Raw genomic sequence first — 16,078 nt, 5'->3', positions numbered from 1 at the left:
GGATCAGTGCGGGTGACAAGTAACGTTTTGACGTCGGCTCTGCGTTTGGCAAAAACATCCGGCAGTGATTGTATCTGCTAGCATGCCATGACCCAGCTAATGTAGGCAGGGTGATCGGACGAGGTGCATATGCATTCACTAAGTAACGCGCAGACGCTGCGCTGCAAACACAGCCGCCCAGGATGTGACGCACAAACGACAAAGACTACAAGGTATGAAATGAAAAGTATGACAGCTGGCAGGTCAGACACAGAAACGCACTGATTTACATGTATGTACTCGCTCCCGCCTTCGCTGAGCGCGGCCAATGAATAACTAATGAATAAAAAAAATGAATGGCGGGCAGAGAGGAAAGGGAGCCATCTTCTCTGGGTAAGGCAGAGTGAATTCGCCGGAGCGCTATGCAAATTTTCCCTGGGCTAACGAGACCGCCTGCATGATTGGAGTGCTATTGAAATTCCTCTCGTGCACCGCCCTCCTCTCGCTTCCTACCACACTCCCTTCCTTCAATCTCCCTCTATCTCTCCAGCCATTGCAATCTCTACACAGAACATCCATGTTCCCCCGTGCACGTGCCGTGTCTCCCCGTGTGTGCGTCCATCGTTCCACAAACAACACGCGCATTTGCACAATGTCAAACAAATCCGCATTTCCCTTCCACTCGGACACACACTGCGGCCCTATCAGTGCCTGGACAGCAGTCAATGCCCCTGTGTCTTCTTATACTCTCTTGGTCTGTCTCACTAACACGCGTGTAAGCGCACACACACGCGCACACACACACACGCACACACACAGAGTCCTCTCAAACAGAGCGCGCTCAGAGTCGCTTTGCACCTGTTCTCTCTGTAAAACATCCAAACACGAGCGCTGAATAAATAACCCGAGCTAACACAAATAGCTGCCAGGTTCACACACGCATGAACACACAAAAATACACACGTACACACGTACACACACACACACACCTAAACAGCACAGCCCATAAACACACATCAATAAGTAAACATCACCTATTTCCCCTCCACAGCTACCCTCTGTCCTCTTCCTCTCACACTCGGCACAACCTGCTCACACTGCAGAGATAAACACACGCGTCTGATGGTTAATGGTCAGAACCGGGATAAGAAAAATAAAGTCTCGCGGAGAAAGCCATGGAGGAGAGAGGGTGGGAGGGCATTAAGCACTTGTCAGATGCATCTTTAATGGTAGGACACAGCAGCTTAAAGCCCCTGGCCGCCTCTTCCTCCCTGGGGTGCTGGGGACAAACGAGAAACCCGAGCGCACACACACCTCTCCCGTTGTCCATCTGCCTGGCCTCCCATACATGCTCCCACCTACCCGTCTCATCCTATCATCCCTCCATGCTATGCCCACTTTGCCATCTGCATAATTTAGCATGGCATGCTTTTCTGCCACTTTGTCTTTCTTTTTCTGCCTATTCAAGCTTTTTTTTTTTTTATCAATCTTTTTTTCTAACTTTCAGGTTTGATGGAGTGGAGGGAAAAGAAGATGCTTTGTCAGTTTGTCTCCTAATAAGTGTCTCTGAAAAGGAAGCAAGAGGAATGGAGTAAAAGAGAGAGAGAGAGAGAGAGAGAGAGAGAGAGAGAAAAGTTGGGAGAAGAGAGGATAGGCAGAAGAGTAGAGAGACTACAGAGTGGCCACAAAATGGAGACTGGGACAGAAGCTGCAGCAGCTGTGGTGACGCTACACTTCAGAGACAGAGAGAGAGAGGCAGTGTGTGTGATCAAGGAGGGGGATTAAACGATCTCTTTCAATGAATGCAGAACCTTTGACGTTGATCCTCAACACTCTCCCTCTCCCTGTATCCCTGCCACTACATCAACGAATCAATGAATCAACATGGAGATATATCAATAGATATATTCTTTCTATGGCAGTTTTTTGTCCTTATAAACCCTGCCTATTTAAAAATTGTTTATTACTCTACAATTCCTGCCACTGGAGCTTTTGAACAAATTATTATTCAAAGTATTGTTTTATTCTACATCTACATTAACAAACTGCATTTAAACAAATAAATAAGATAAAATAATAATAATGAAACATAAAATGCTGAATGTGCCCTATGTTGATTTGTTTTGAAACTATGCAACACTATCACTCTTGTTAAATGCTTTTATACGTATCTTTGGCAAGATAGTAACGTAACTTTGTTGCCCTTCGTTGGCTAACACGTCTCCAGCAACAAGAGGATGTTTGCAGCTAATTAATTGGTCTCGCTCTGATGTGTACTGCACAGGTTCACAATGTCTCCCACTAAACAAAAAGACTATTAGATAGAGAGAAGTGTTCAAATATCCACAATTGGAGATAAGAATAAGAATTATCCTGAGAGTGAGATGACATGTACACTCCCTGTCACTGAAGTGTACACAAGTATGCAGGCATGTCATCTGTTTGTGTGTGTGTGTGTGTGCAAGGGCAGATCCGTTGTGATGCACTAATAAAACTCAGCCAGCGATGCATCCTCACACCTTCCTCATTCCGCCCGCCGGTTCGCGCCCGTTACCATGGTGACCAGATAAAACTCACACTGTTTTAAGCTCCAACTGGAGGAGGAGATGATACTAACAAAGTGCCACAGCCGCACGCGCGGACGCGCGCGCGCACACACACACACACACACACACACACACACACACACACACACACACACACACACACACACACACACACACACACACACACACACACACACACACACACACACACACACACACACACACACACACACACACACACACACACACAGATGAAGATCCTTCATACACATCCATCAACATCCATCTTTCAGTTCCCCAACTGACAAGTAAACAAATGCTAATTCTCTAACCAGCAGCAACACCAGCAAATGATCAATTAGAGGGACAGACATGGCTAGATAGAGAAAGCTAGTGTGACAGGCGAGTAAAAACCCGCATAACCAGTCAACACACAAAGCCCTCCTCTGTTTGACTGTCTGCCTGTCTATCTATCTTTCTCCACCCGACCCCCCCCAAACCCCATTGCTCCGTGAACGGGCCTCAGCGAAAACAGATTTGGCTGTCAAATGCTGACACGACACCCAGGCAGGGTCGTCTTACAGTGAGGCTAGCCGCCAGCAAACACCCTCTCGTCTCTTCATCAAAGCCCATTCAAACTCAGTTTTATTGACCGACACAGCCGTCTGCGTGACATGTGTCATCCTGTCAAGACAATACCTTGGCACACGCTGTCCTCTATGAATGGCGAACCACTCGAGTGCTATGGAGAAAAAAAAGAAGAAAGCTGTGCATGCCACCAGAAGCTGATGGATGGATGGATGGATGGATGGATGAGGGGGGAGGGGGGGTAGCGCACATGTGAGTGGCCATGATGCTGACACAGGCCGGCAGTCTGTACCAGGGAGCAAAAGAGATGAGAGGAGGCTCAGAGCCAAAGATGGATGGAAAGAAGAAGAGGGGCACTGTGTTACTAATAAGACCTATTCATCAGCTCTGAAGAGATAAAAGAGGGAGAGAAAGATGAAAAACGGAAATCTCTCAAACCTTTTCAAATGCAAATTCAGATGGTTTAGTGTAGGATGATTATTTTCTTTGTGAAATAACCTAACAATTTATTTAATGGATTGACCGACCAATTGATCACAATGTCTTCACAAGGTCTTTCACTGGTCCCGTGTTTTTGCTTTGCTCGTTTGATATGAAAAAGAGAAGAGCAGTAATTTCATAGTAAGCTGAATATAAATATTAATATTAATATTAATTGTACATGATCAAAATGTATAAAGACTTCTGCATAATATCATTTTTACATTAAATGATCCTAATAGCTAAAATATTGAAGCATTTGGATGAATTGTCGTATTCCGCTTAGTCACAGAAAGCTGCTCATGTGACTATAAGTGTGTGTGTGTGTGTGTGTGTGTGTCTGCGCGCCTGTGTACATGTTCACACACATGCTCTTGCTTGTTCATATGTGCATGTTTTACTTTCAAAACAAACTGGCCTCATCTCACCACACTCACACTGAGGGATATGTGACAAGAGAGGGGAACCCACAGCAAGCTCAATCGATCCAGACTGGAAACCCCCTTCAGGCCACACACACACACACACACACACACACACACACACACACACACACACACACACACACACACACACACTACAGCTGTGCTGGATCAATGAGTGCTCCCGAGTGAAGGACAGAGCCATATAAAAAGGCACACATGCACACACACCCCTATTCACACACTATTTAGAGAGAAGAAAGGGGTGCTGGGTATCAGAGACTGAGAGGAGGGGCAGAGGGAGCAACACGGATCATCTTACCTCAACAGTCTCATCTGACACCCAGCAATTTGCCATTGCTCCACGGAGCAAATGGTATGACTGACTCGCACAGGCATCCACACACACACACACACACACACACACACACACACACACACACACAGAGCACCACATGCAGATACAACATATAGCAACATGTGGGAGGCCGAGTTTGGAACTGATGTTACTCCACACTTACACACGGATCGATTGGAACGGAAGGTCAGATGAAGCCAAGAGAACCGCTCCAGACACAGCAGAGCCCAGGAGGTGTGGCTGCTCTCTTTTGGGTGACTGTGATGAGCAGCTAAACACATCTATCACTCATCAAATTAGATCCCCCCCCCCCCCCCCCAAGCCCAAACAACCCCTCTGTCCTTCTCACACAGTCTCTCTCACACACACACACACACACAAACACACACACACACACACCGTAACATGTCTACTAATGCCGGATTTATCACTATAACACAGCTACTAACCACAGCAGTGTCAGTGAGTGAGTGAGAAGCCAGAGATGTGCCACGCAAAGGCCACTTCATCAGACTTCTTTTTAAAAGATTCAACCTTTTTTCTTTTAGAGCTTCATCCATCTTCTGACAAAATAGGAGATGCCAATGACACTATTACGTTGCCAGTTAAATTGATTAGTATTGATTAGGAGCTATCAACAATCACAAAGCATACAAGGAAAACATGTTGATAGAAAATGCCATTTTTAAAATACTGTCGGTTATGTCTTTTTGCTCTTGGTTAATTCAGGCAAAAAATAAAAGGAGGGATTTTTCATTTCTCGTAGGGGTTAATATTCTTGAGTTCACTGACATACTGGGATGACATTGGCTTATTTACGTTTCCATTATTATCCACCACCTGATCAAACACAGCAAGCACACAATCGACCAAATACAAATCACACAGTCGCACAAAGGGAGTTTGTAGTTTCATTGCATTTCAGTCAGAGAGGACAGTGGGACAAAGGGCTCTTCAACATGAATTTCTTACCTGGGACGATTGAGACCGTGTCTTTCTCCCAGGACACCACGCTGACGTACTCCTGCACGGCTGGGGGGATGAGGCACTTGAACACGGCAACATTACCCCGCATGGAGCGCTGGTCGGCCACACGGACTGTGTAGGGCTCCCTGAACACTGAGGGCGGATGAAGGAGCTGGAGTTAGTCCATAGAAGGATTGTATGGAAATGGAAATGGAGATCTCCCACAGGGGGAATTAGCCAATGACAAAGTGGTTTCAATAAAAATGTATCAATGAAAATTGAGTTTGTGGTCTGATAAAAGCCGGGGCTACAAGTTACTTTGTTAGATAATCCCAAACAGTTTAAAAATCTCATTTTCAAAAAGGTCAAATATAATTGCTTGTTTGGTCAAACTGTCCAAAACTTACTTCTACTTATACTACTTATACTTTTAAAGCAAGGAATGTTAGAATGAATGTTAGGCTTTTTTGAGGCCACACCATCGACTGATATTATAACAATAACTTAATTTATGCAGCACTGTCAAAAGTTAGAGAGTTTATGCAAATAATTTAGTAAAATGCAATAATATTATCAATAATTAAATAAGCAGTAAAGCAACGAGCCTCATCTCCAAAGCCGAGGGGCCCTGAAGGTAAAGGAACGCCCACCTTTAGTTTTTAGCTTGGACTTTACACAAACATCGGGGTTCCACCCGAGGACGTGGGGCAGCGAGCTGGCTCATAAGCGGTAACATTGCTTTCATATATTTTGGGGCCAGACCCAAAGGGCTGGTTATGTCGTGTAACATTGTACTTCCGGCAAATGAATGTTGTAGTTTTCCGTTTGCGATCATCTTTCAAATCATTTAATGTTTTCTGTATTATTGTAATATTTTAATATTATTTAGGCGTAGGCTTCAAATAAGCCCAGTTGGATTGCTGCCTCTTCCTGCACTGTGAATGCGTTCGATCTTTGCCAATAAATAAATAAATAGAACTCAAAGTCAATGGAAGCAGAAACGTTTTCAACTTCCCCAAGGTAACTCGGTTGTTTTGTCCAAACAAGATGTTAAATTTATGAAGCTGGAACAAGCAAATACTTTCGCTGAATAAATTCTATAATCAATTATTAAAATTTCCGATGCACTTTCCGTCAGTTAAATCATGGACTCCCGCTTTGAGCAGTCTCCATAAATAACAACACGCTCCTCCATACTACGTTGACATGATGATGTTTAACCCAGAGTAAAACCCGGGGTAGGTCTTGTAAACAAACTGGTCTGGTGTCCCGTTGAACCCCATTAGGCCATCATTTGTCCCTTTAGCCGCACATTTGACGTGGCCTCGGCGATTGTAAGGGGGGCTGACAGAGAGCTGCGTTAAAGGGGATACGCAGTGAGTGGCCCTTGGCCTTTTAAAGAGCAACGCCACAGATGCTTTGTGACGGAGAGGAGCGGAGGGCTGCTCACGGCCGAGGGACCCGTCACATGCAGGCGCAAGGCATCAGAAACACTCCCCCCCCCTGCACATGACATGCGGAGAACTGCTGTGAGTCTGTGTGCAGAGACAACGGGGGGGCGGGGGGCGATGATGAAAATAGTAGCCTGTAGCAAACCAAATTATCTCTCCAGTTAACTCCGTCACCTTTGGGTTAGTGAGGAATGTTTAAATGCGGAATCGAAGCATTCTTTTACATTAAAATAATTAAGTAAAGTGAAAATGAATTGATGGATTGTTTTGGTGAGGAGGAGGGACAGGTAGTCCTAGGCTATGCTAGCTGGACTGAAGCGACACGGGCCTGTACTTGGTGAATGGAGCACGGCCATACCATGGCCTCGCGTATAAAAGGGGCATTGCCACATTTTTCTTCCAGAACTTTGACATATTCTGTAACATGAGTAGAATCAAACTAAAATAACAGAAATTAGAGGGGGGGGGGATCTGATGTGTGCATCACAATCTATCACCGCTATTCAAGCTTCCCTTAGGCTGCATCCACACTACTCCTTTTTTGTTTTAAAACGCATATGTTTTGCTCCGGGACGGATCAGTTGGAAAAAGCAGGGGTTATATGTCTCCGCAGTCTCGAGGTGTCCTTCCCCAATCTGTCACACTCCCATCACGTGACCGCATATTTCTTTCACGTTTCTTTCATCTACATTTGAGAAGGCGGCCGTGGGGATGCACATCATCATCTCGTGAAACGCCCGCGTGGACGGAGATTTTTTTTCGAGACGTAGCAGTTTGGATGTAACGCCTTAGAAACGAGGACAGTAACGGCTCGACAATGTAAAATACACACGCACACACACACACACACACTGCAGTGGCCCCCGCCCTCCCGTGTTTTTACTCTCTCCCCCAGCTTTCCAGTGATATAATTAACGCAGAGCCTGAAGCCCAGTATCCTTGGTCATTAATAACGCTTCATGCCAGCCGCCACCGTCACTGGAACCCAGTGGAACCGAAGCCATTGTCCTTGTCCAAATGGTGGGGAGTCTTTCACCTTAGAGTCCGAGGTTTCATCTCCAAAGTCTTTCTCGGATTCTGCCCATCGCTTTTACACTGTTTTTCACTAGTTTTTCGCAATTGGAAAGCGCTTGGGCTGAAGTAGAATGGGGACAGCGTTGGTGAAATGTCACCTTGCGTCATATAGTGTACATGTTAGCATGCCAAATATTTTAGGGATTGGATAATCGATTGTTGTGCTACTCATAATACTCTGCCTAATTAATGGTTGCAATAAGGAAGCCTTGCACTTCTTTGTGGAACCACAGGACGCTGAGATGGGCTAAGGCCTCATTTGTAAACGAGTCAAAGCCAAAGGACAAATAATTCCAATCAAATCTTCATTTCAATTCTTCGGTCAAACCGCTCCTGCTTCTCCTCGGTGCCATCCCCCTACAGATCAATAGCCAGGATCGATTGAGTAGCCTCGGCTATTGCGGCCGAGCCAATTCTTTCAATCATTTATTTACTCACTGATTGACCCTGCTGCCTCTAGTCAATAGCAGGGAAAATCCCTAATGCCCACTGTGCCTCTCATAAAGTGTTTTAAACCCACTTGTCATGTTGTAATTGTTTGGCGCAATACAGCAGACGAATGCCCATTCAGCAGGAGTTTAAGACAAGTCAAGGTTGTCTCGGGTTTCTGTTTCCTTTGCTTTGACCCTAGAGCGTCCCTCACCAGCTTAGCTCTTTATGTCACCGTGGCCTTGTAACTATGTAACCAGCGCCAGTAAGAGGCGACTGTTGTGATTATCATGTAACATATGCTGTTCTTCAGAGATTTATTCTCTTCAGCCTTGTGACAGGATGCAAATGGTAGCTCAACTGATTTGTGTGTAAATTGCACTCCCCCTCATCGCATGTGCAGGAGAATCATTAGGATGTTACTGATGCCTGACTATATGCAGCCTGGTTGCCTAGAAACGAGCTTAAACATGGGTCTGGTGCACTGGGCGCACTGGGAGGCAAGACTTGTATCACTGTCGCTTCAATAATTAATGACGGGGAAACCAAATACTGCATTTACTTATTCATAAAGAGAACAGCAAGAACGGAGAAGAAAAAAATATATAATGACACTGAGGAGAAATAAATGGACGCTGGTTTTCCTTATTGAAAGAATAGGATATCAAAAGCAGTTGTTTTGTTTCAGGGACCTTAATTATTATATTATATTATCAAGAAAATGTTAGCCAAAGGAAAGATGATGCGGCGGAAGGAGGAAAGGGATGTAAGCACATGCTCTCGGGCCTACATGGCTCTGTGTGTTTTAGTTGTGGACAAAAGGGATATCATTGAACAGGTGTCCTTCGATCATTTTTTCAAGGTTGTATCCAGAGGACAATGTGAGCACTAAACCATGAAACCCTCAGAATCACGCAGGACGTTTTCTAGCACTAAAGACTGGAATGACTATCTGTATGTGCTTTGCTTTTGTACCCAATGACAAACTCAAACATTTGTCATTGGGTACCTTAACATGATGTATGTACGTGAAGATGAACTTTGATGGAGAACGATCATTAAAATACAGTTTATGCCATTATTGAGGCTATAAATTCTTCCAAAGCTCTGCTTCAGGGTTAAGAGTTAATACAGATTTTATTTGTTGTAATTAGTTTTTTTGTTGATAAGAAGTGTTTTTTTTGGCCTTATTTCTTTCATTCCGAGTTACTGTACTTTAAGTATAGTTACAATTTACTTTTTTGTCCGAAAATTCAATAACTGTTGTAAATCAGATCTCATTCTTTTGAAACAACAAAAACAAAAACATTTATATTTGAAGATAGGAAAAAGATGCTTTAATAGAAACGTATACATTGAATGATGATAATGAAGCTAAATAAAAACCTTTAGTACGAGAAAAAAAATAAACCAACATAGTAATTTTCATAAATGTAAATCTATCCAGGCAGGTGCTGGTGCTATTATTGGCCCACAATAAGCGGGCATGGGAGAGGGTGAGAAAGAGGGGGAGCGATAGAGAGAGGGAAGAGAGGGAGAGAGAGGGGCACGGTGGGAGGACGAGACGGATAGCGAGGGGGAGTTGGGGTGCGGCAGATTTTTGGGGGGTGTCACACTGCGAGCTGTCAGCTGCCATCATTCTCCTTCGCCGCCTGAGAAGCGCATGCCACACCCTAGCGCTCCCGCCTCTGTCGCCCATGGCAACTGCACGGTTGTGTATGTGCGAGTGTGCAAATGAGCATGTGTGTGTGGTGTAGGACTCTGGAGGTAATAAGGTACACACACACACACACACATGCACATAAGCCCCGGTTATAGAGCTGTGGAGTTGTGTTTGCCTCAGCATTTAATTGATTAATTGTTGTAATTATTTAGGCGAGAAGGTCATCCCAACACAGAGGCTGGCTAGAAGGTCACTCTCACGCTGTAGGGACTGTCCTCCTCTGGGGACCACACCGGCCATATGGGTAGTTACGGGTTTGTGTGTGTGTCTGTGTGTGTGTGTGTGTGTGTGTGGTCTCGGTGAGGGAGACGATCTGGCAGAATCATTTGGGTTTGTATTCATGGAATAAGGAATGGTTGACTTTCCCTTTATGCAGAATTGATCAACACAATCAGAATGTCCGCTCTGCTAATACGGTGACCTGAAAATCCACTTTTTTAATATGATTATATGATGTTCAAATCTTGTCTGTAGCTGACTCTCTAAATATTTCCTGCCAAACACCCTGACAAAGAGCTGGCAACTAAACACCAAGGCCCAGCTTGACAAAAATTGTTCTGTGTGTGTGTGTGTGTGTGTGTGTGTGTGTCTGTGTGGTTAGGGGACTTTCCAGTCCATGGACAGATGGAGAGACTGGGAGACAGGAGGCTTGCTGGCATGAGCTACAAACATGGCTGGTGTGCATGTAAATGTGTGTGTGTGTGTGTGTGTGTGTGTCTCTGAGTGGGGGCATGCAAGCGCATATGCATGGGAGTGTCTACGCACATCACATGAGGTCACATGCATGTGTTTATGATGTTCATGTGTGTGTCTGAGGAGCCTGAGTAAGAGCAGTAACACCTTTCCTCAGTGTGTGCAGCGCCTCTCTCCAGCTTTGACCTTGGCAGGGAGTGCGGACAGGTCACCAAACCAACTGTCTATGTGGCTGCGTGATCGTCTTCACACTACACTTTCACATACTTCCCCACCGGCTGAGAGAAGTTGTTGGTTTAGGAGGACAATATGGCCATTTGGTTGACCATCTTTACAGATGCAGGGCTAGCAATAACAATGTTATTGTAGAAAATGTAAATGCAAAATTAAGCTTATGAGTTATATACATGTATATAAAGATGTAGCAATGTGATATATTTGACAATGACCACAATTCCATTTTGTCCTTAGGTAGAACATCGTGGAGGGACATTTGATCAATTTTTACATGAATGTCATCATGTTTATTACCGATTGAGCAATAAACTTGATTTCCAAATTCAAGTATGCAGTGGAGACTGAAAAGTAACTGTTCAAATACTCCTTAGTTCTAAGTTTTTGTCTCTGGGTGCAGGTCTTAATTCAAGTGACAAACAGTTGAGCTAAGCTAGGGTAGTGTCACCATCAAAAACTAATGCCAACAGCACAGTGGTAAGATAAATTGATTAAGTTCCTCAGGAGAAAATCCCTTCAACCATTGGCTTAGTTTGCACATAGAGTGTCCAACCCTCACCTGCTTTGATGTGAATGCTGGGGCTCCGAATCTTGCCTGCTTGGTTCTCCGCAGTGCAGAAGTACTCGTTGTCATGGATAATGCTGTTATAGGCCGATGGGGAGAATGGGTAGAGCTGGAGGGTACCGTTGGCATGCACATGGCGGATATGGGGCACGTCATAAATGTCGTCTCCGGCAGCAAGGTACCAGCGCAGGACGGCATGGGGGGCGCCGCCCGCAGGGCAGGGCAGGGACACCCCCACCGAGCTGGAGAAGGTCACCCGCTGCAGGGAGGCGTTCACAAAGTACAGCCGCGTGGAGACAACATCCTCACTGTTGACTGTTTGGATCAGAAAAAGGGAGAAAAGCAGTTAGAAGGTAAGTGGCGGACATACAGGCAAAATACACATGTCAGGCAGATATGAAGAGAAAGAGCAGGTGCACTTAAAACTGACAATGAAATACAATAATACTGTGATGTTTAAGTATTATCTAGAAATACAGACACTTTGCCTGCCACAAATGCACTAATTTATTACTGAGAGAAGTGCATGGTAAACGAGTGCTGAGCAGTGCTTCTGTCTCTAGTCTTGAATAAGAGGATTTTTGAAATGACTGTTATTATAGTTAAGTAACAGAGTAACACAAAGTTTAAACGTATTTTTGTATTGTGTTCATGGTTCCTTTTACAAAACACAATGTTCCTTACTACAGTTACTCTTCACTTTACAGCATGAAATAGTTTCCATTGCAATAAGACCCCGTTATTAAAGAAACTCTCTGCAAACACACATGTTCATTATTTTTCAAGTTCACTGGAATAAGAATATTTTAGAATGTCTCACTTTGAAATATCAATAAAGATACCACCTAAACTCACTTCTAACATAACGTATTATACGAGCTGGGTCAAAGGGCGTTCAGGTCACCTCAACCCAAACAAGTTCCTCCTTGTGTGCCAAACTGCAGCCATCCATCTAATCCTATGCATTGTCCTAATATATTTTAATCTGATGTATGTATCCACACAGCCCTTTAAAAATGTGCCCCTCAATAGAAGGGAAAAACGGGACACATAACTTGACTCTACCACCTCCTTTATGTTAATACCCTTCATCTTTCAGCAGTAGCAGGCTAGCAAACTGCTGCATTACTTCTTGGTCTCAAGGCATTCATATCCACTGAAGGTAGCCCTCTATATCTGGATAGGGAGCTGGAGCTGGATAACACAGATGTTGGTATTGTGGCACAGATGAAGAGCTACAGTCAGATAAGTTGTCCTACGGGAGATAGACCCTCGTATATATCCTCTCTCTCGCTCTCTCAAACACCCTCTTCCAGTTTAGAGTGAGACAGAGACGAATCTTTTAAGATTTGTGTGTTTCCGTGTGTGTGTATGTTTGCTGTGACCGCGGAGCTGGGGGAGTAGAGGAAGTGTAAAGTGCTGAGCTCAGCTTGGCGACAGGCCAGGGGAAGACACTGTGCCCAGAGCAAGAGAAGTTTCTGCTCAGACAATGATACTTAATTAGTCCCTTTTCGTGGATTGTGTCAACAATGGCTGGATTAGCTTTATCTTTTTAATTCTCTCCGTGCTGCGAAAAAAATGGGGTGATGGCTGAGACACATCAATGCTTATGTAAAAACACTATCAGGTATCATAGAGGGTCTTATTTCTACAGATCCTCAACATCAATGGGTATCATTATTAACTAGCTATAATAAAAAAAACAGAAGGCCCACTGGCCATCTTTGAAGCTCTAAAAACCTGCCAAGTACGCAAATGAATGGTTGATACATAACACCATTTTCATCTCTGTAAGAATAGTAACATCCAACCACATAATGACATTAATAACAAGATGTTAAAGGTGATAATGATTCACACAAAATAGGCTAAAAGGTCAAATTGACGGAAATGGGATTAAATTAAAACTGACCGGATTCACCGTAATTAGGTGATTACAACTCTCTTCCTTGTCTGTTGTTTGTACACTTAATAGATCTGTTGTCATCCCTCTGATTTATCTTTTTGAGTTACTAGTCATAATCTTCTATCAACATACACACACAAACACACACACTTGCACAGTGTCTATCCACTTTGTAATCACACTGCCGCGGGAGGCCGGGGTCCAACTTCCCTGATTCACATGCATACGTGGGTGTACGGCGGAAGGAGGGATCAGAGAGTCAAGCAGGAGTGCAATATCATAGACATGACATGGGTGGCTGGTCTGGGAGAAAGGTGCTCAAGTGCAAAGGTGTTTGTATTGCAGCCGAGTGAGTGAGTGAGTATGTGTGTATATGTGTGCAAGCATGTGTGTGGTCAGGTCAAAGGGATAGAGAGGTTAATGTTAAATCTCTTCCTCAGTTTTTGATGTCAAACTCAGCCACCAGCAGGGGCAGAGGTGTTCAGGAAAAAGATGCAATCGCTGCTCGAGGCAAAGTAGAGATGCTGAGGAGATAGGGAGCTAAAATTGGAGCAGATCCTTTGTGTTCAAATTTGAATTCAGGTCAAGTTCACACCATCCTATCGTTTGAATCCATGTCAATCACCCTCAAAGGCTGCTAGGCTGACTGATCTGCACTTTCAGCACCATGGAGAGCACCAGAATGGACGGCTTGGTGAGGAACACATGGAAGTGTTCGGGATCAACCTATTCCTCTGAGCTACTTCCCACTTGCTAAACCCCTAAAACTGGTAATCATGGCAGTGAATCACTGCTTCTGGATCCCAAACTTTCCCCTTTAAATGAAACCAAGTCTATTTACTACATTTTGTGAACAGCTAGAATCATTTCTAAAGGAAGGAAGATATATACTTTCCAGTGGATCCCATATTATAGGAAAGTCTCAATAAATAAACGTGATCTCCATTTTGAGTAACATATATCTGTGTTTTACCTAGCCGGTTAATCATCTTCCTATTCTCTGATTTATTATTCAATCCCCTTTATGTGTCCTGAACCACTGCGCATTCCCAGTTCAAAAATAAACAAACCATAAACCATCATGTGCTATCACCAAACTGGCCTCAAACTAATTCAAAACAGCTTGGAGGCAACAACTCAAAGTCACACGGAAAACCTCTAAAAAATGTGCAGTTTATGAGTAGCCATGGCTAATCCTATGGTATGAATTCAGGTCACTGAGTTCACACACACGCATTCATTCAAGCAATGACACGTGTTTATAACCACTCGGAAACAAGCCCCAGTCTACATTGCACAAATTAAGGCCTCAAGTGGAAAAGACCACCAAAACAATGCTGACCCCGTGATGTTTTAAAGTATCAAAATCATCAGGGCATGTTGTCACTTGGCATAAGGGCTTGCCATGCTACAGCTGTTGGTCCTAGACGTCTGTAATTTCTTTTCGGAGTTCCTATTTTTGTCTTCAATGGAGCCTCAACCTATTTGTGATAACTGACAGTTGAGGGGTGCAAATGGGACCACGATCATGAGGGTTGTTTTCTAAATGTAATAGGCATGTAGCACAGCCATAGTCAAATCAAGCAAATGGTCATATGACAACAAGGAAACTTCATAATCAACTGTATAAACTCACTCAAAAAACATGGAGCACAATAACCTTCCCCTCTTAATTTGGCCAACACTAACCTCTGAGGGTTATCAGAGACTTTTTGTGGCCCCGGGCTCTCTTCAGCAAATGAAAAAGAGCAAAGGAGCAGCACTCATCCGATCATGAACTCTATTTTGATTTCGTTCTGCAAGCCTCAGTGCCTTGATTACAGTAAAAAAAAAAGGTCAAGGTGATTTAGGGTAAAACCCTCAGAAACATTTTTTTTTCCCAGCAAAACCACCCGATCTTTATTTATTTTTTGTTAACGTTCACGTTCACTTTTCCTTTTAACTCTTTCTCTGCAGTCCACCTAAATACATTTTCACTTTTTTATTTGAATGGGTATGAATGGAGTATGAATATGTATGCTGGAGAAGGAAGGATATTGCCTATATGGTGAACCGCTATGCATAATGCAGCTTTTTCTGTCTCATCTACATTCATTCAGACACACACACACACACTGAGATTTATCACGTGCATAGAAAAACAGGGCTATAAATCCCACCTCTCCCGCCCGCTCTCACTCGTTCTCTCCTTCAAACGCATACACAAAGTCACATAAACACATTCAGATTGCATATGCGTTCATAATAGCCAGGCGATTGTCCGTGGTGAAACATGTAGCACTACAGATAGCAGCACACAGAACACATTCAGGCCTAATAACAAATGAAGCATTGAAGTCAGTGGCAATACAGTCGTTGCAGTGATGCGATTGAGATATGCATTGGAGTTGCATGAAAATGTGTCTCTCTAAAAGAAATCATTTATAGCTTGGTGTAATTTCACTGGGACAAACACTGTACTCAAGAAAAGAACTACATGACATGATGAAGGGGTGTGAACATGCTATGCACTACGCGCGCACACGCACGCACGCGCGCGCGCACACACACACACACACACACGTCGTGGTTAACAACCCATATATACAACGGATGCAGTGTCAGTAAAAAATCTGCATCTCCCACTTTAAAAGGGATGATTTCCGTTGTTGAAGTGAGTGTCAG

The 16,078-nt window shown here is 43.9% G+C and overlaps 1 protein-coding gene across 3 annotated transcripts in view; it reads right to left on the bottom strand.

Moving 5' to 3' along the window:
* dscaml1 (Down syndrome cell adhesion molecule like 1) overlaps positions 1-16,078 on the bottom strand; it is a 77,614-nt gene that overhangs the window by 57,611 nt on the left and 3,925 nt on the right. For all 3 annotated transcript variants that reach the window (XR_005119521.2, XM_037457822.2, XM_037457843.2), the window contains exons 2-3: positions 11,503-11,823; positions 5,346-5,492 (exon numbers count right to left, since the gene is read on the bottom strand). Coding sequence is in view for 2 of the 3 variants with exons in the window: in XM_037457822.2 (XP_037313719.2) it covers positions 5,346-5,492; positions 11,503-11,823 (468 nt within the window). In the remaining variant the exon portion in view is untranslated. The remainder of the gene's footprint in view (positions 1-5,345; positions 5,493-11,502; positions 11,824-16,078) is intronic.

Source organism: Pungitius pungitius, chromosome 3 (assembly GCF_949316345.1).
Source record: "Pungitius pungitius chromosome 3, fPunPun2.1, whole genome shotgun sequence".
NCBI lineage: Eukaryota > Metazoa > Chordata > Actinopteri > Perciformes > Gasterosteidae > Pungitius > Pungitius pungitius.
Note: the sequence above shows the minus strand (reverse complement) of the source record. Positions and strands in the feature narration are given on the sequence as shown.